This window comes from Narcine bancroftii, chromosome 2 (genome assembly GCF_036971445.1).
Source record: "Narcine bancroftii isolate sNarBan1 chromosome 2, sNarBan1.hap1, whole genome shotgun sequence".
NCBI lineage: Eukaryota > Metazoa > Chordata > Chondrichthyes > Torpediniformes > Narcinidae > Narcine > Narcine bancroftii.
The window spans coordinates 157,762,952-157,784,060 of NC_091470.1; the positions used below are offsets into that span (position 1 = coordinate 157,762,952).

At 41.3% G+C, this 21,109-nt stretch overlaps 1 protein-coding gene across 3 annotated transcripts in view; it reads right to left on the reverse strand.

Annotated features, from left to right (window-relative positions):
• slc66a1 (solute carrier family 66 member 1) overlaps positions 1-21,109 on the reverse strand; it is a 44,251-nt gene that overhangs the window by 22,514 nt on the left and 628 nt on the right. For 2 of the 3 annotated variants that reach the window (XM_069918845.1, XM_069918843.1), the window contains exons 2-3: positions 20,622-20,731; positions 767-991 (exon numbers count right to left, since the gene is read on the reverse strand). In XM_069918845.1, the coding sequence (XP_069774946.1) occupies positions 767-942 (176 nt within the window). In that variant the 5' untranslated portion in view covers positions 943-991; positions 20,622-20,731. Of the gene's footprint in view, positions 1-766; positions 992-16,697; positions 16,977-20,621; positions 20,732-21,109 lie in introns of those variants that run through there. The other variant, XM_069918844.1, reaches the window with a different exon arrangement.

The window sequence follows — 21,109 nt, forward strand, 5'->3', positions numbered from 1 at the left end:
AGGTCAATGGGATAAGAAAGATTTTAAATTGTTTGCTAGTTTATACTGAGTTTTTAAAAAAAATTTAACTTGGAGGTACAGCATGGTAACGAGCCCTTCCAGCCCACGAGGCTGTTCCACCCAAATACACTCATGTGGCCAATTAACTTACAAACTCGTACATCTTTGGAACATGGGACGAAACTGGAGAACCAAGAGGAAATGCACATGGACACAGGGAGAAGATACGAACCTGGGATGCTGGTGCTGTAGCTAACCAAGTTAGTAGATCTAAACTAAGGGAATGAGGCGTACTTAAATAAGTTTCAGAATTACACATTAACATATTTATATCACAAATGCCAGCCAATGGCTAAGAAAATTTAAGCCAATAAACAACAGAACCCTACAGACAATAAGATTCCAAATTCAATTCTCAAATGAGTAACTCGAAAAGATAGTAAAAAAAAACTTCTCAAAATGCACACGTTAGTTGGCTGATCCATATTATTAGGCTCTGGCTCCAAGCAGTCAAAAAAAAAAACAGAAAATCAGGCAATAAACTCAGACGTTTTTCTAAATAAAAGATCAGAGTTAAAACAAAGAGGAAAGATGGAAATGTCAGACACAATTTCATATTTCCAGTTTTAATTCCTTGTAATTCAATTATGCTGGATTTTGGAATCAAACATTTCAGTGAAAACATTTAAGTACAAGTATATTTCTAACTTTTTATTGACAATGTTGAAATTTAAATACCAATGGGATTCCAGTAAATTATACTTACGGGAAAGCAGAAAGCATGAAACAGATGATAGAGAACAACCCCAGGACTAAACTTGCTATATCTCTGGGATCTTCAGTGCATGCTTGGAACATGTCCCAAATAAAATGGGATCCATTTGGGCAATCGACACTAAAATTACTCCCGAGATTCGGTGGATTTAGCAAGCTCCACTGCATTGTTTATTCTGTATAGCAGAAGGCAGTTTGTCCAAAAGCTCAGTTAGTACTGTGGAGAAGAAAAAATAATGGATGTTGTTTGACATTTTTCAAAAACACACTGTATTCATAAAATTTGAAATGTTACGATACAGATGCTCATTTGTCACCATTAAAATGTACCTAACCCCAATCTATCACTGATAAATTTAAGAATGGATTGACAGCCAGAGACCAAACAAATCAAGTGCATCATAGTAACCTGGCCCTTCAGCCCAACTCGTTCATACCAGCCAAGGTGCCGACCCAAACTGGTTTGATTTGCCTGCATATGGCCTATATCTCTCTATACCTTTCCTATCCATTTAAATCCAAATCTGAAGATCATATTTTAAATGCATTTTTTGAAGCCAGCTGTACTACTTTTTCTAGCAGCTTGTTTCACATATCCGCCACAATCTAAAAAAAAGTTATGCTTCTCGATCTGCTTCTCTGAATGCCCTAGCTACCATATCATTCTTCAATGTCAAATACAAACGAGCAGCATTCATTCAAGAACTTGCTCATCTCCTGTGGTTTCCCCACATAGATACCTATATTAACCTTTGGGGATTTTATTCTTTCCCTAGTTACCCCTTTGCTCTTAATACACAGAATTTCTTATTTGCCAAAGCCATCTCATGCCCTCTTCATGTACATATGGTTACATTGACTTCAGCTCAGCTTTCAACACCATCATACCCTCAGTACTGGTCAATAAACTCCAAAATTTGGGCCTCTGTACCCTCATCTGCGACTGGATCCTTGACTTCCTCGTCGGAAGACCACAGTCAGTATGAATTTGAAACAACACAGGAGCACCTCAAGGATCTTACTCATTCTACACCCATGACTGTGTTTCTAGCCACAATTCAAATGCCATCTACAAATTTGCAGATGACATCAAAAATTAAAAATGGACTGGGTGGGACAAGTTTTAGCTTCTTCATTTAACTCTAAGGTAAGAAGAGTAGCAATTTTGATAAATAAGCATCTCCCAATTAAATTGTAAAATGGGATAACAGATCCTGAAGATAGATACAGCACAACTCCGATTATCCGAAATGGTCAGGACTGGGCCGATTTCAGAAAAACAGTTTTATTTTGAAATATATTTGAATGCATGTATGGTTAAGAAAAAAATTAAATACAACATTAAAAAATCAAGATGTGACAATGTCAAAAAAAAAGCTATCTCGCAGATGTGGAAGCTTATTCTAAAAATGTGTTCAATCAGATAAATAATTAGTTCTAAGTAGCTATCACAATAAAATACCATATTTTTTTCTCCTTCTCCATTTCAATAAAATCCTCTTTCCAAGTTAAAAAAAAAGGCACCATATCAATATGAAGAAATAATCCACTTTAAAAATGTTGACATTTTTAAGCTGTAACTTATTTGTGAACTTAGTCAGTGCCCATCATCGGCCATCAGTCTTCACTCCATCAATGAGGTGGTGTCTTAAAAAAAAAGCAGCCTCTATCTTTGAGGACACACCCCCTTCACACAGGTATGGGAGCCTGAAGATGTATACCCAGGAGCACAAAAACAGCTTCTTCCCCTCGGACATTGGATTTTTGAATGGATACTGAACCACTGACATTACCTCATTTCTCCTTTTGTGTTAATTTTTTTTTAAATATAGAGTAAAATTTGCACTTTTTTTTGAAATTTTAATTTTTTCATTTGCATCAAATACAAATAATTAATCATTCATCTAGAATACAATTCCATAAAGATTGATACAAAATTTTTCTTTTCTCCCACCACACTCAACACTCCCCCCAAAATAGGAGAGAAAAGAAAGAAAACACTTGGATATATATATATATATTAGACTAATATAATTATTTTATCTTCTAAATATCAATTGGGAGGAGTGGGAAATGTGGACAATGTAGATGGACTTTTACCAATGAAATGGTTGTCAAATAATGTAAAAATTCCCAAGTTGATTATTTAAACTAGAAGTAATCTTTTCCAAAGGTATACAATTTTGTATTTCAGTCTGCCATCTATCCAATCTTATAAAATTATCTGATTTCCATGTTATTACCACACATTTCCTAGCTACCACTATTGCCACACTCAAAACTTCTTTTGATATTTATCTGAACTGTGATTCAATAATTATTGCCTAGTAAAAAAATGTTTGGATCTTTTAGTATTTGTATCTTCATAAATTTTCCACTTTCACACAAGACCAAACTGAGTGTACTAAAGTCCCTATTTCTTTATTACATCTAAAGAATTTGTCAGAATGATTCAAGTCCATGTAATTTATATGAAGTGTAGTATAATTGGTACAAAAAATTGTATTGAACCATTTGGTATCCAACATTAATTGTATTTGTAACACTCTCTTGGCGCAGTCTTGACCACACTTCGTCTTGAATTTGTACACTTAAATCTTTCTCCCTCTTTCATTTTGCTTTCTATAATTCCTTTTTCTTCATTATGTCTTGCAGTTTTATTATGCATGCTTGTCATCAATTTCTCAATAAATCTATCCATAATCATTCAAATTGACTCTGCTCCAGAAGTCTTAAATTCATGCCTAATTTCTTTTTAAAATATGATTTAAGATGATAAAATATAAAAAAATTGCATTAGTTAGTATATTATATTTCTTTCATTGTTCAAAAAGAAACTAAAAAACAATCTTTTATCCTTATTATACCTTTTCTGTGCCAAATATATAAAAGTTATTTAAAGTAAAAGGAATAGGTTGATTCTGCGATAACAACATCCTAGGTATTTGATAATTCTTAATTCCTCTTTCCATACGAATTCCATTCCATACCTTAAGTAAATGTGTTAAAATTGGTACTTCCATTTTTCTTTGCAAAAATTCCTCATTCCATTTATACAAAAAATACTTTGGGTTAGTTTCTCCTCTTTTGTTCATTTCGATCTGTACCCACGTTGTTTTTTTCTCCAGTTTGCTAACAGGAATCTTAACTGTGCTACTTTGTAATAATTTTTAAAATTAGGTCATATTAGTCCTCCTCCTTCATATTTCCAGGTCAGTCTTTCCATAGCTATTCTTGGCATTTTATCACCCCAAATAAATTTTCTTACATTTTTATTTAATTCACAGAAAAACTTCTCCAGGACTGGAATGGGTAATGATTGAATACTTTAGTGTCTTGCTGAAGAAACTTGCCCCATCAGAATTTTCCAGATGATAACCTCTTTCTTTCAGGTCACCACAGAGTTCCTTTTTTCTTCACTTATTTCAAGTGAAACATTAGGCAGCCAGTCCTCTCCTTTTGCATGAACCACAAGGGCTTTGACCAGGCTGAACGAAGCAGTCACAACCCATCTTCAAAATGGGGTTTTCCACAAGCTTGCCAGCTTTTCCCGTTCCAGCCCCAGCTGCTGAACTGTCAAACTGAATTCTCTCTTTCTGAGAAAAAAAACCTGTTTTGCTCTCTATTTGCTTGCAAAACCACATGATCCTCTTCGGACATCAACCCACCCTCAGACAGACTGTGGCTCAGAACCTAATCCTCAAAGCGCTTTCCAAGACAGCAATCTATTTGTGAAGCTTTTGCAAGCTGACTTGAGCAGTATTTTAAATGAGATCTGTTTTGAAGTGTTTCTATGTGACTTACTTAAAAAAAACCTGCCACAATTGATTTCCTTCGAAACATCTATAAACAATATACAGCATAATCTGTCACAACTGTTTTGAATATACAATTCCTTTTCTAAATCCAAAATATCTCCAATTGATCCACCTTTCATATATTCTTTATTTTAGACATACAGCTAATTATTTGACCACTTAAATGCACTTTCATACAATAAATTTGTTCGTAATTGAACTTTCATTAAAAAGCAAAATTTTGCCTTTGCAAAATAAACAAAACAACAGATTTCCTGATACGTTCATGACAGTAAATTCTGATTCTCATCCCCTCCTGAGCGCCTTCATTCTCCTGAAAGGATTGATTTGATCCCATCTGCCTAGATCCTGATCTTTGAGCCTGCTGTCGCGTTCGGCCCTGTTATATATAGAGAATTTAGGTTAAAATGGCTTAAGTTAAAATGTGATGATTAATCATAAAAAGGGAAGCCAGAACGGACAGGGAGCTTACTAGCAGCCAAGGACAAAAGGTTCAGCTGGATATGTTTTTTTAAACATATCTTTCCATGGTCATAGTGAGAGACATGCAGGAGACAAAAGATTGATAAGAAGGGTGAGAAACAGAATTTAGTGTATGTAGAGTTCGCAGCGTACGTAACGAACGTGATAATTAAAAATGCAGTTGTACTTAGAATGCTTTTGCAATACTAACCAATTAAAACAGTATTAATAAGTAGGGGAAGGGCAAACAACAAGGGTATAAAAATCAATGCACTGTATGTATCGGGGCTTAACTGGTGAGAAGCCAGTTGAGTCCAACTCTGCAGACTTGTAAATAAAGCTTGTCGTGTCATCAGTTTTAAAGATCGTGTCATCAGTTTTAAAGAGACTCATGTGTGAGAAGTTTTATTTCTGACAAATGGGGACTCGTCCGGGATCTACACTCCGGCCGTGAGGGGAGGCGAGAAGAGGGACATCGGAGGCGGTGCACCCCGCTGAGTTCAGCGGCTCATAGTCCCTTGCTCGTCGCTTCGGGCGGCTTGAGCGAGTGGTATCCGGACAAGGTGACACGACAAGACAGAGAGGAGAAGGGTGACGGTTCAATCCCCGAGAAGACACCGGTAAGTGACGACTTACGATTGTGGTGTGGGGATTGGGTAACAGGTGTAACGGGATACACCTGTTAGGATAAAAAAACCTAACGTAATAGATCAGGTATAGAGCTTTTGTCGTGGCGTGAGGACCCTGTCGTGGGACTCTAGGATAGACCCCAGGGAAACCTCGGCGGTAACCGAAGGAGGGACAGCACCTCCGACGAAGTGCCAAGAAGAGAGGGGTCGACCCCAGGGAAACCTCAGCGGTAACCGAAGGAGGGACAGTACCTCCGACGAGGCGTCTGAGAAGAAGGGAGTAGGGTCCAGAATGAGAGGGTCCTCAGCAACGATAAACGGATCTAGGTGGGAAAATGGGAGGATCAAAATCTAAGGGCTCGTCTGAAAATTCAGGACAATTCCTGGGAGTTCCCCTTGACAGCCCTTTGGGGAGAATGTTTGAAAATTGGGATAGTAAAAGATATCGAGACAAAAACAAGAAAAAGATGGTTCAATATTGTCTCCTTTGGTCGAAACAACCTATTAAAGGTTCCTCGGTCTGGTGGCCGAAATTTGGATCTGATGAGGATTGGGTTAGACAAGCATTAAACATATATGTAAATTCGAGACCAAAGGTGAATCAAGAAGAGTCAGCATATGCATTTTGTTGGGTTCCCTGGCCAGGATCCTTAACAAAATGTTTTAAATTGAGGGTAGCGGGAGAAAAGAAATGGGAACCTCTGGACAACCTTCCCCCTCCTTATATTCCCCCGGTGCCTACTGCGCCCGAGGAAAGCTCATTACCGGAGGGGAAAGGTGATGAATCTGATTGCCCCGAAAGGGGCCGGGAAAAAAAGGATGAATTAAGGGAGTCGGACCCTAAACTTCCACCGGTAAACCGACCCTGGACAAGATCCCAGACTGGTCCAGGACCATCAAAATTTTCAATAAGCCTAAATCCCCTGAGGGAAGTTCCTATGGGAGGACCGGGAGGGGGAACGGGATATGTGAATGTTCCCCTAACTAGTACAGAGGTGCGGGGATTTAAGAAAGAAATGAAAAAGTTATTAGAAGATCCTATAGGACTGGCTGAACAGCTTGACCAATTCCTGGGACCAAACACATATACGTGGGAAGAGATGCAGGCAATAATGGGAACATTATTCTCACCCCAGGAGAGGCAGATGATTCGACGGGCTGCCCTCCTCATGTGGGAATATGAACAACCTGGGGACCCCAGACCCCATGAACAAAAATATCCCTTAAATGAACCCAGGTGGTAATTCAAAAGCAAGAGGAGTGGCTATATTAATTAGCAAAAATGTGCCATTTAAAATAGAAGAGGAAATAATAGATCCAGCAGGGAGATATGTTATGATAAAATGTCAGATATATTCAGAGCTTTGGAATCTACTTAATATATATTCACCTAACGAAGAAGATCAAAAGTTTATGCAAGATATCTTTTTGAAGGTAGCTAATACGCAAGGGAACATACTAATAGGAGGGGATTTCAATCTGAATTTGGATCCAAATATGGATAAAACGGGGAAAAAAATTAACAGGAAGAACAAAGTAACCAAATTTATAATTAAATCAATGCAAGAAATGAAACTTGTGGACATATGGAGGAAACAAAACCCAAAAGAAAAGGAATACTCATACTACTCGACTAGACATAAAACATACTCAAGGATAGACCTATTCCTGTTATCAGCCCACATACAAGGGAGAGTTAGGAAAACGGAATATAAAGCTAGACTATTATCGGACCACTCACCCCTGTTATTGGCAATAGAGCTAGAAGACATCCCTCCAAGAATGTATAGATGGAGATTAAACCCCATGCTACTTAAAAGACAGGATTTTAGAGAATTTATTGAAAAACAATTAAAAATGTACTTTGAAGTAAATACGGAATCAGTGGAAGATAAGTTTATACTATGGGACGCAATGAAAGCATTCATTAGAGGGCAAATAATAAGTTATGCAACCAAGATGAAGAAGGACTATAATCAGGAAACAGAGCAGTTGGAAAGGGAAATAATAAACATGGAAAAAAAATTAGCAATAAAGGAAGATACAACCAAAAGAAGAGAATTGGCGGATAAAAAAATAAAATATGAAACATTACAAACATATAAGGTGGAGAAGAATATAATGAAGACAAAACAGAAATATTATGAACTAGGGGAAAAAACACACAAAATCCTAGCATGGCAGCTTAAGACAGAGCAAACTAAGAAAACGGTATTGGCAACAAGGAAAAAAGACAAACAAATTACATATAATCCAAAAGAAATTAAGGAAAACTTCAGAGAATTCTATGAACAATTATACCGAACCGAAAACGAAGGGAAAGAAGGGAAAATAGATGAATTTTTGACTAAAATTGAACTACCAAAACTACAAATAGAGGAACAAAATAAATTAACAGAACCATTTGGAACAGTAGAAATACAAGAGATAATAAAAAATTTACCAAATAATAAGACACCAGGAGAGGATGGACTCCCAATAGAATTCTACAAAACATTTAAAGACCTAATAATACCGCCCCTCCTGGATGTAATCAACCAGATTGATGAGACACAAAACTTACCAGATTCATGTAAAACAGCAATAATTACAGTGATACTAAAACAAGGGAAAGATCCACTCTCACCAGCGTCATATAGACCAATATCTTTGCTAAACACAGATTATAAGATAATAGCTAAACTATTAGCGAACAGATTAGCAGAACAGGTACCGAAAATGGTAAATTTAGACCAAACTGGATTTATCAAAAAAAGACGCACAACAGACAATATTTGTAAATTTATTAACTTAATTCATGCAGTAGAAGGAAATAAAGCACCGGCAGTAGCAGTTGCTTTAGACGCAGAGAAGGCCTTCGACAGAGTAGAATGGAATTACTTGTTCAAAGTATTGCAAAAATTCAGTTTACCGGAGAAGTATATTAATTGGATTAAAGCATTATATAAGGGACCGTTAGCGAAAGTGACAGTAAATGGACATGTATCAAAGCAATTTAACTTAAGCAGGTCAACGCGGCAGGGATGCCCACTATCACCATTATTGTTTGCGCTAGCTATAGAACCACTAGCAGAATCGATAAGAAGAGATAATAATATAAAAGGAATAAAAATAAAAGACAGGGAATATAAAATCAGTCTGTTTGCGGATGATGTGATAGTGTACTTAACAGAACCAGAACTATCAATAAAAGAACTATATAAGAAATTGAAGGAATATGGAGAAGTGTCGGGATACAAGATAAACGTAAATAAAAGTGAAGCAATGCCTATGAATAACGCGGATTTCTCAAAATTTAAGGAGGAATCCCCATTCAGATGGCAAACGCAGGCAATAAGATACCTAGGTGTGCAAATAAACAAAAATCTAGGCCAATTATATAAACTCAATTACAATCCACTAATGAAAAAACTACAGGACGATTTAGAGCATTGGAAAGAGCTACCACTAACACTGATAGGAAGGATAAACTGTATTAAAATGAACATTTTTCCAAGGATACTATACTTATTTCAGGCATTGCCAATACAACTGACAGAAAAATTCTTCAAAGAGTTAAAGAAAATAATAAGGAGATTTTTATGGAGAGGGGGGAAACCGAGGATAGCACTAGACAAATTAACAGAATGGTATAAACAAGGAGGCTTACAATTGCCAAACTTCAAAAATTATTATAGAGCCGCACAATTAAGGTACCTATCAGATTTTTATCAAACAAGGGAAAAACCAGACTGGACGAGACTAGAATTAGATAAAATAGGGGAAAAGATACCTGAACACATATTATATAAATGGGACGAAAAATTGGTACAACATAGAACTTCTCCAGTATTACACCATCTCCTCAATATATGGAAGAAGATACATGTAGAAAGAAATAAAATAAATTACCAAATACCAAAACTAATATTGACGCAAAATAAGCTACTCCCTTTTACAATAGACAACCTTGCCTTTAGAAAATGGGAAAAAAAAGGGATTAAAAGAATAGAAAATTGTTTTTCAGGAAGTAGATTCTTATCCTTTGAACAAATGAGAGATAAGTACAATATAACGGGAGATACAGCGCTGGCATATTACCAACTGAGATCCTACTTGAAAGATAAATTAGGAAGCAACTTGAGTTTACCAGAGGGAAGTAACCTTGAATATGTGATTACAGATACAATGTTAATCAAAAGATTTATAAAAAATATGTATATTAAACTGCAAGAAAAGGAAAATGAGGAAACAAATGGTAAAACTAAACAAAAATGGGAACAAGATTTAAATATAAAGATAAAAAAGGAAACATGGGAGAAGTTATGCTCTGGAACGATGAGAAATACAATAAATACGAGGCTGCGTATGATACAATATAATTGGTTACACAGACTATAACATTACACCGCAAAAGTTAAATAAATGGGACCCAACAGTATCTGATAGATGTTTTCGATGTAAAAAAGAAAGGGGAACAACAATTCATGCAATCTGGACATGTGAGAGAGTAGAAAAATTTTGGGATGATCTCAATCAGATATTAAATAAAATAACAGAAAACAATATACCAAAGAATCCAGAGATCTTTCTCCTAAGTAACATAAAAAATAAAGAATTTGGAATTGACTTGGAGGATGCACAAAAAAGATTTGTTAAGATAGCCCTAGCTGTAGCAAAAAAATGTATTATGTCAACCTGGAAATTGGAAGATAATTTGAAAATACAACAATGGTATATAGAAATGAATAAATGTATTCCATTAGAAAAAATAACATATAGTTTAAGAAATAATATTGAAATATTCGAACAAGTATGGGAGCCTTACATTAAATACAATAGCGAAAACCTACCGGGAACAAACATTACCTAAGTTGATGGAAGGAGAAGAGAAGAAAAAAATGGACTCAGTAGAATTTCTGGTGTATTTTTGTTGAATGACAACATTGTCTAACTGAATTAATGCAACCTAGATTGTATAACTAAAATGGATGAGAGGGGGGAGGGATGGGGGGGGGGCTTGGGAGGAGGGAGGGGGGAGGGAGAAAAAGTCACTGTAAATGTGTGGAAAAGAAAAAGTGTATATCATGGCTATTGTGATTTATGGTGTGAAAAATAAAAAATTTAAAAAAAAAAAAAAAATGAACCCAGGTGGGACAAACGAACACCCGAGGGATTGGCAAGTATGAGACAATATAGAGAGTGGACAATTAAAGGGATACGAGAGGCTGTGCCAAAGGGTCACAATTTCACCAAGGCATTTGGGAACCACCAGGGGAAAGACGAGTCCCCTACTGATTTTTTGGAGAGGGTGAGAAAGAATGTCCAACAGTATGCGGGTGTGGACCCTAGTACACCAATGGGTGAACAGCTTATTCGAATTGAATTTGTTTCCAAATCATGGCAGGACATTAGAAAGAAACTAGAAAAGGAGGAGGACTGGAGCGAAAAACCCCTAAGTGACCTGTTAAAAAAGGCGCAAAAAGTATATGTACAGAGAGAAGAAGAAGATCAAAAGAGGGCGACAAAGGTTATGGTACAGACTATCCGACAGATGAATGCTGAATCCAGAGGGGAAAGAAAACAAAACCTTCCTCTAAACAATCCAAGATATCCAAGAGAGGGAAGACCCCGGAGGTTCGTTAAGTGCTATTACTGCAATGAGGAAGGACACTTTAAGAGGGAATGCCCCCGATACAAGAGGGAATTGCGTGCCCTCGAACTTATGGAAGAAGATTAGGGGTGTCAGGGGTTCCAAATGTTAGGGACCAAGTATAAGAGGGAACCCCTGGTAAAACTAAAAATTGGTCCCAAGGGAGAAGAGGTGGTGTTTATGGTGGACACAGGAGCGGAACGAAGTAGTGTAATAACTGTGCCAATCGGAACTGAGCCTGTAAAAAGTAATTTGACAATTTCTGGGATAGAAGGGGCTCCCAGAATGGTATCAATAATTCCCCAAGTAACAGTGAAACTGGAAGAAAGAGAAGGGGTACAAGACCTCTTGTTATTACCGTCGGCTGGATTTAACCTCCTAGGAAGGGACTTACAGGCTCTCCTAGGTTTGGGTGCTCTCCCTGTGGACGGAGAAGTGCGAGTCCACCTCTGCGCTTTAAAGGAAGAGGATGAACGGCAGATTGACGAGAGAGTCTGGTATAAGGAGGGAAATCGAGGAGGTCTGGACATCCCACCTTTACATGTCACATTAATACCAGGTCATCAGCCGGTAAGGAAACGTCAGTATCCTATTTCTTTGGAAGGGAGAAAAGGGCTACAGCCGGTAATTGAGACTCTAATACGAGACGGACTATTAGAAGAATGCATGTCACCTTATAACACCCCTATACTCCCAGTGAAAAAGTCAGATGGATCCTATCGCCTAGTTCAGGATCTAAGAAGTTTGAATGCTATTGTTCAGACCCGCCACCCAGTGGTGCCTAATCCCTATACTATTATGAGTCGGATTCCCCCAGACCATGAGTGGTTTAGTGTTATCGACTTGAAGGATGCCTTCTGGACGTGTCCATTAGAAGAGGAAAGTAGAGATATGTTCGCGTTTGAATGGGAAAATCCATGGACAGGTAGACGGAGACAGCTTCGGTGGACTGTATTGCCCCAAGGGTTCACTGAATCTCCGAACCTGTTTGGACAAATGCTAGAACAAATCCTGGCGGACTATCCACAATCTGATGATTCCCAACTAATGCAGTATGTGGACGATTTACTATTATCAGGACCCAAGGAACAAGAAATGAGGGGAGATACAATTAGACTCTTGAATTATCTGGGGAAAAAGGGTCTACGGGTGTCCAGGAACAAGTTACAGTTTGTTGAGAGAACTGTGGTATATCTGGGACACCAGATAAGTAAAGGACAGAAACGGATTACCCCTGAACGGATTGCGGGAATCACTAGAATGCCGTTATCCCGTAATAAGAAGGAAATAAGACAATTCCTGGGACTCTTAGGTTACTGTAGGTTATGGATAGAGGACTACTCAGCTTTGGTGAAGTTTATGTATGAAAAACTGACAAATGAAAATGAATATCCATTGAAATGGACCCAGGAGGAGGAGGGATGGTTCGAGGACTTGAAGCATCGTCTGACACGAGCCCCAGTACTCACTCTGCCCTCTTTAAAACAGCCCTTCCAGCTATTTGTCACTCATAACCAAGGAACAGCTGTGGGAGTTTTAACACAGGAAAAAGGCGGTCAGCGACACCCAGTGGCTTTCCTTTCCAAAATGATGGACCCAGTGTCTCGCGGATGGCCGACACGTATCCAGGGAGTAGCGGCTGCTGCTCTGTTGGTAGAGGAAGCACGTAAACTTACTTTTGGAGAAAAGATGACTGTGTACACCTCCCATTCTGTGAGTGTTTTATTAACACAAACTGCCCATCGATGGCTGACTGATTCTCGCATATTAAAGTATGAAACCATTTTAATGGTCGGAGAAGATCTACAGTTTGCAAAGATTAATAGCTGCAACCCAGCTCAGTTTTTATACGGCAGTGAAACAGAGAGAGAGGTGGAGCACGACTGTGTCGAGTTGACAGATCTTCAGACCAAGACCCGAGAAGACCTTTGCGATACTCCACTGGGAGAAGGATATGAATTCTACATTGACGGCTCCGCCAGATGTGTTGACAGAATGAGAAGAAGTGGATATGCTATAATAGAAGGAAATACTTGGAAAGTAGTAGAATCCACGAGACTACCCGGAAGCTGGTCAGCACAATCCTGTGAACTATATGCCTTGCAAAGAGCCCTCAGAATACTGGCAAAGAAAATTGGAACGATTTACACTGATTCCAAATACGCATACGGGGTAGTGCATACCTTTGGAAAGATCTGGAAGGAGCGTGGTCTAATTACATCAAGAGGAAAGGAATTGGCACACGAACAGATGATTACTCTGACTTTAGAAGCCTTGACATTACCCCAGGAAATAGCAGTGGTCTACATACCAAGCCATCAGAGGGGAGATACCCCGACAGCAATTGGAAACAGACTGGCTGATGAAGAAGCCAAAAGGGCAACCATGCAACAAGAAGTCCGTTTGCTGACCTTAATCCCAATAAGACAAGGCATAAAGAAGGCTCCCATTTTTACTGCTAAGGAAGAAAAGGACATGGCTCAGCTGGGCGCAAGCCAGCTGCCTGATGGAACATGGAAGACACCAGATGGAAGAATGGTTCTAAATAAAGAAATAACTCGCAATATTTTAAAACACCTGCATCATCAGAGCCACTGGGGCACCCAAGCCTTATGTGACACAGTGCTTCGAGAATATGTGTGTAAGGGAATCTACACCTTGGCCCAACAGGAGGTGCAGAATTGTCACCTATGCACAAAAATTAATAAGAAGGTAATGAGGACAGGGACCATGGGAGGTCAACCATTAGCCATACGCCCTTTTCAACGTATCCAGATCGACTTCACAGAGTTACCTCAAGTCCAAAGATGGAAATATCTGTTGGTGATAATAGATCACTTTACCCGATGGGTGGAAGCCTTCCCAACAGTAAATACTACAGCCTCTACAGTAGCTCGCCTCCTCCTAGAGCAGATAATCCCCAGATATGGTATAATGGATTCTATAGACTCAGACAGGGGTCCACATTTTTCTTCAAAAATCCAGCAATTGATTTGTAATGCATTACAGGTCTCTTGGAAATTACATACCCCTTGGCATCCACAAAGCTCAGGGAGGGTTGAACGTATGAATGGAACCCTAAAAATGCAATTGACAAAATTAATGGTGGAAACTAAAATACCTTGGATAAAGTGTCTGCCCCTGGCTTTATTAAGAATTCGTACTGCCCCACGAAAAGATGTAGGGTTGTCCCCTTATGAAATGATGTTTGGGCTTCCCTTCTGGAGTATAGTTGAGGGGTGTCCCACCTTGGGGGAAGGGGATATATTTGTTAGGAACTATTTACAGGCACTGTCACGCTCTCTTACAGATTTACGAAAGAGAGGACTATTGGCACAAACACCGCCTCTAGACTTTTCTTTACACAAAGTGGAACCACGAGACTGGATTCTCATCAAGACCTGGAAAACTGAAAAACTCCAGCCCCAGTGGGAAGGTCCATACCAAGTTCTCTTAACTACAGAGGCTGCAGCACGAACAAGAGAGAAGGGGTGGACACACGCATCCAGATTTAAGGGACCTGTAGAGGTGCCTCAGGACCCTGATACGAACTCAGATTGGACTTGTGTTCCTGGAGAAAAACCTCTTACCTTGCGATTTCGCAGAAAGACTTGATTCACAATGTTATTGTTATGTTCTTTGATTTTTCTTAGTTTGCCTATGTCTTTATCAGGTGTGAAATGTAAGAAATGCAGAGACACAGTGGTCCTGTTTCAGGACCACATTTGGGGAAGAAAGGAGGGTAATTTTATTTCCCATACCTCAGTTCCTGAGAAATGCTGGGCAGAAAATACCACCCAACATCCATATACCCCTTGTGTGGAAAAAGAAGGAAATAATATGGGTCATTATATACAGATTCCTAATACCACTCCTTTCCCTCTTAACGGTTGGAAGGGTGACTCAGGCCCACCATGCCCTGATGGACTCTGTTTTGCATACACACATTTTAAAGAGAGAAAGGGGTGGATTGTTATATATAGAGAATTTAGGTTAAAATGGCTTAAGTTAAAATGTGATGATTAATCATAAAAAGGGAAGCCAGAACGGACAGGGAGCTTACTAGCAGCCAAGGACAAAAGGTTCAGCTGGATATGTTTTTTTAAACATATCTTTCCATGGTCATAGTGAGAGACATGCAGGAGACAAAAGATTGATAAGAAGGGTGAGAAACAGAATTTAGTGTATGTAGAGTTCGCAGCGTACGTAACGAACGTGATAATTAAAAATGCAGTTGTACTTAGAATGCTTTTGCAATACTAACCAATTAAAACAGTATTTTTTTAATCAGATTTCATCAGATGCAAGGATCGACAATGAGATAGACAACAGACTCGCCAAGGCAAATAGCGCCTTTGGAAGACTACACAAAAGAGTCTGGAAAAACAACCAACTGAAAAACCTCACAAAGATAAGCGTATACAGAGCCGTTGTCATACCCACACTCCTGTTCGGCTCCGAATCATGGGTCCTCTACCGGCACCACCTACGGCTCCTAGAACGCTTCCACCAGCGTTGTCTCCGCTCCATCCTCAACATCCATTGGAGCGCTTACATCCCTAACGTCGAAGTACTCGAGATGGCAGAGGTCGACAGCATCGAGTCCACGCTGCTGAAGATCCAGCTGCGCTGGATGGGTCACGTCTCCAGAGTGGAGGACCATCGCCTTCCCAAGATCGTGTTATATGGCGAGCTCTCCACTGGCCACCGTGACAGAGGTGCACCAAAGAAAAGGTACAAGGACTGCCTAAAGAAATCTCTTGGTGCCTGCCACATTGACCACCGCCAGTGGGCTGATATCGCCTCAAACCGTGCATCTTGGCGCCTCACAGTTTGGCGGGCAGCAACCTCCTTTGAAGAAGACCGCAGAGCCTACCTCACTGACAAAAGGCAGAGGAGGAAAAACCCAACACCCAACCCACCAATTTTCCCCTGCAACCGCTGCAATCGTGTCTGCCTGTCCCGCATCGGACTTGTCAGCCACAAACGATCCTGCAGCTGACGTGGACTTTTTACCCCCTCCATAAATCTTCGTCTGCGAAGCCAAGCCAAAGAAGAATAAGTAGGGGAAGGGCAAACAACAAGGGTATAAAAATCAATGCACTGTATGTATCGGGGCTTAACTGGTGAGAAGCCAGTTGAGTCCAACTCTGCAGACTTGTAAATAAAGCTTGTCGTGTCATCAGTTTTAAAGAGACTCATGTGTGAGAAGTTTTATTTCTGACAGGCCCTGTGGGGTTTAAAAGGCCAGACGGTCCCCTGCCTCCTCGCCCAATCGATCGCCAAAACTTCCCAAATGCCTTCCAACACGAGCCTTGCCCCGATTTTTTTCTCCCCCCCCCCATGAGAAATCTGCACATCTCAGCCAAGATGTGCCCTTACCTGCAAAAGGGGTGGCCTCTCCGAGGAAAAGCGCGACTTGATGGGGGGGGGGGGGGTTGCAACCGCATCTGGACTTGGTTCCCAAGTTGGAGCTCAACTTTATTCCCTTTGATCAGTCTCGGGCTCCTGTGGACGGAAAGCCCCCTCCTTGCCGCGAGACTCAACGCGACGGGCAGAAAATCGAGCAAGGTTCAAAGGCTCTTCGCCGCGAGTCGCCACGCCGGCGCCGCGAACGGAATCGGCTCACGTGACCGCCGGCCGGGTTTGTGGAGCGCGAGGGCCACGTGACTTCGGCCGCGCGTCATCGGTCGATCGCGTCCACCTTCACCCGGAAGATGAGAAAGCTAATTTTTGAAAGTGATTTCAAGATGTTTGTCGCGGTCATCCCTTTGGAAAGAGGGATGTCAGAATAAATTAAAGCAGATTTCCTCATTCAGATATTTCGGTAACAATTGGGTCCAGAGCACCGATTCTCAACCTGAAGCAGTCCCTTCCTAATCACTGATGGCAATAGGGGTGTGTGAGTGGGAAGGGAAGGTTGAGAACCACTGGACACTTAAGAACGAGAACCACGGTGGCGTGTTTCTGCAGAAGGTTCTGCATTTTAAGAATAAAAATAATCTTACTTACGTAAGTGATACTGTGAAAGGATGCACATCTTGTTTTTTTTTAATTACTGTAAAGTAAACGTGGGGGCATGAATGTTTGGCCAATGACTTGTAAATCAACAGCCAGGTTGATTTACGGGATCACTACGAGATTGCTCCAAGGAAAGCAAGTTACTAATCGTAATCTGGTAGTAATCGATGATTCTGTGAAACAAGGCTGGCACTGAACTAGAAAAACCATTCATTATATGGAAGTAAAATTCGAACAAGATAACAGAAGGTTTGTACAGATTGATAAAAAGCAGGCAATGCTGTTCTTACTTTGAGTGGGTGCTCCAGGACGTAGAGCACACATGTCAAACTCTGGCCCAATTATATTTGGCCCGCAAGATCATATCAAATATGTATTAGAGGTGGCCCGCCCTGCAGCGAGAGCCAATGGTGTTTTTTGGTAATGTCACCCCCACCATCCTCCCCCTTCATTGCACATCCTTCCCCATTGTAACACGAGAAGTCAGCCGGCAAGCCAGTTGGAAGGCTCCCCGCACAACCAGTCACTTCTCCCACCTGTCGAGCGATGCAGCGGATGGGCGGGCGCCTGTGATTTCCTGTCGGCGCGACGGACATGGCAGGCTGCGCACGGCCCCCGGGCAGCTCGAGCCCCGCGCGACTAGCACCGGACGGCCCTTCCACAGCGCGAGCGCACTTCTCCCAGTTGCCACGGCCTTCAGCACTTGCACCCGCGCGGACCCCAGGGACGGCTGGTTCGGCCCTGCACTTGAAGAGAGAGATGGTGGCTGTCCACAAAGGCTGATCGGCAGCGCGCTGGGCCTGAGTGGGTGGGTAAGCAGGGGTGGGCAGAGGGTGTAGGTGAGGAGTAATGGGCAGGGGAAGTTATGGTGGTGCAAGGGGCAGTTAGAGGGAGGGATGAGTAGAAGGAGGGGTGGATAGGGAAGAGGTAAAAGGGGAGGGGCAGGGTGAGTAGGGGAGGGGTGATTAGAGGGTGAGAGATGGGTAGAGGGAGGAACAGGTTGAGGGGAGGGGCGTGTATAGGATGGGGTGGGTAGAGGCAGAGTGAGTGGAGTGAGGGGTGAGTAGAGGTTTGGTAAAGGACTGGTCAGGTAGAGGGATGGTGTGTCGAGGGTGAATAGAGGCCTAGGCCTGAGGAGTGAGCAGGAAATGCTGAGTCCTGATGCAGGCCAAAATGGACACAGCCTGTGAATGCTGACTACATCTCCACAGGGACCAAATATGTTTCCCTCAGGTCAAGCAAAGGGTGAACTTGAGCTACCTACTCCTGACCTGTAACATTATCCTCCTAAAGTTATATCCTAAAGTTTAACATTACATATGTTGAAAGAAGAGAAAACATGCAGATGTTGTTGAAAATTTTCAATAAATATTTAGTTCGGCCCTCGACTTAGTCCAAGTTTTTAATTTTGGCCCTCCGTGAATTTGAGTTTGACACCCCTGACGAAGAGCATATGTGCATATCCTCTGCGTTGTAATCTGGCCACTCAGATCATGATCTAAATTGATTAAAGGCAACTTGACTTGTTTCAGTTGTTTGGTCTTGTTATTTCCCTTACAGAACTGACTTTTACTGTCAGAGGGATGGAAGATGTTTATGTCTGCTAACCACCAGGACCCCCTCCACCCCGATGATCGAGTCTATGACTGTTGGACTGTGCCTACCTACTGACCCGGGCAGGTAGGCTGCTGCCAATACCCCCTCCCCACTGACTAAGTTTATGACAGTGCCCCACCCGGTTACCCTAATGCCATCCTCTAACACTCGTTCTGGCGCCAACCATGGCAAGTACAGAAGCAAAGGAATGGATGGAGTCGATTCAAATAATAGAAATGACGGAGGTGGAGAAAGGAAGGAGAGGCAAAGAGAAGAAAACAGGACTATGTTAGATAAATCATTATGAACACAAAAATGGGAACAAGACAAATGGTTTGATAAAGAGGCAGCAAGAAATCTGAATGGTTAGCTTGACATATTCTTTCGGTAAAACTAATTTTACATTTTAAATCAGGAAAGTCTATAGACACAGTGATTGTAGTCCAATTGCACAATAGTGATGGAGAAACTCAGCAGGACACAGTATCTTATGGAAGATGTTCTCCTCTCCACTTTCCCTCCGATATGCTCCCCTTTCCACTTTCCCTCCGATATGCTCCCCTTTCCACTTTCCCTCTGGGACACCCTAGTGCACTCATCCCTTCTCACTAATTATCCCATTGGTACCTACCCCTGTGACCATAAGAAATGCTACACTTACACCATCAACTCTTCCCTCTCCACCGTTCAGGCCCCAAACAGTCCTTCCAAGTGAAGAAACACTTCAATTATGAATCTGCAGGGGTCATCTACTGCATACGGTTCTCCTGTTGTGGCCTCCTCTACATTGATGAGACTGAATGCAGAGTGCAAGATAATTTCATTGAGCACTGTCTCTGTCCCAGAGGCCATCCATTTTAATTCCACACACTTTTCCCACACCGACATGACCTCATGCACTGCTAAACCAAGGCAACGAATAAATTGGAGGAACATTATATTCCATCTGAGCAGTTCCCAACCAGATGGCATTGACATTGAACTCTCCAGTTCCCAAGTCTCTCTCTTTTCCTATCTTTGTCTCCTTTCCTCCAGTCCCTTCCCCCTCCCTCTCCATTCAGAGCTACCCCCTCCTCTATTCTTAACTTTTTTCTCTTCTATCCACCCACATCTGTTAGCCTGTTCTCCTGCTCCCTCCTTTTTATTCAGATATCTGCCTGCTTTTTGCTCATACTTTGACGAAGTGGTCAGACCAAAATGTTGGTTACTTATTTTACATAGATGTTCATGTTTCAGCAGCCAATTTAAAGCATCTTTCAGCTTGCACAACTTCTTGAGTGGCTGTTGGAAGGCTGGCCTGTGTGTTGAAGTGCCTGGCCAAGGTATCTTGTTGGAGGGCTCAAGCCTGAAATGTTGGCTATGTATCTTGATGCTAGTGACTCAAGACTGCAATATCAGATCCAGCTCCAAAGAGTCATCGTTTGCAGATGACACAACAATAGTTGGCATCATCAGCAACAATGATGAGTTGCCCTACAGAGAAGGTGGAAAATCTCGTGAAATAGTGCGAGAGTAATAACCTGAATCTCAATGTGAACAAGACAAAGGGGATAATAGTGGATTTCAGGAGGACTAGGATCGAACACCCTCCACCTCTCATCAATAATTCTGTAGTGCAGAGAGTGGAGAGCTCCAAATTCCTTGGCAGCCACGTAACTGGTGACCTAACCTAGACAAACAACATCTTACTTGTCAGAACAGCAACTGCACTTCCTGAGAAGACTGAAGCGGGTAAGGCTACCAGCCACCATCATCTCAACCTTCTATCCAGAGCATCCTGGCCGGCTGCATCACAGTTGCTGCAGAGAAATGGATCAGAGGTCAATCCATAGAACCATAAGAGTGGCAGAAAGGATCAGTAGGGTCTCCCTCCACCCCCCAACCCCCCCCCAAAATCGACGTGATCTATCAGGATTGTTGTCTGAAGGTGGTGCGCAAAATCATGAGGACCCTTTCCACCCTGCGCAATTGCTCCCATTGGGAAAGAGATACGGAGGTATCCGAGCCAGTACCACCAAGCTGGGAAACAGCATCTTCCCACACGCAGTAAGAATGCTGAACGACTAATGAACAATCCCTTCGACACTCTGCTATTAATTTAACAATACTTAGTATTTGTACACATGTACAAATCTCTTGCAAATATGCGTGCTAAGTCTAAATATATTTTCATGTCT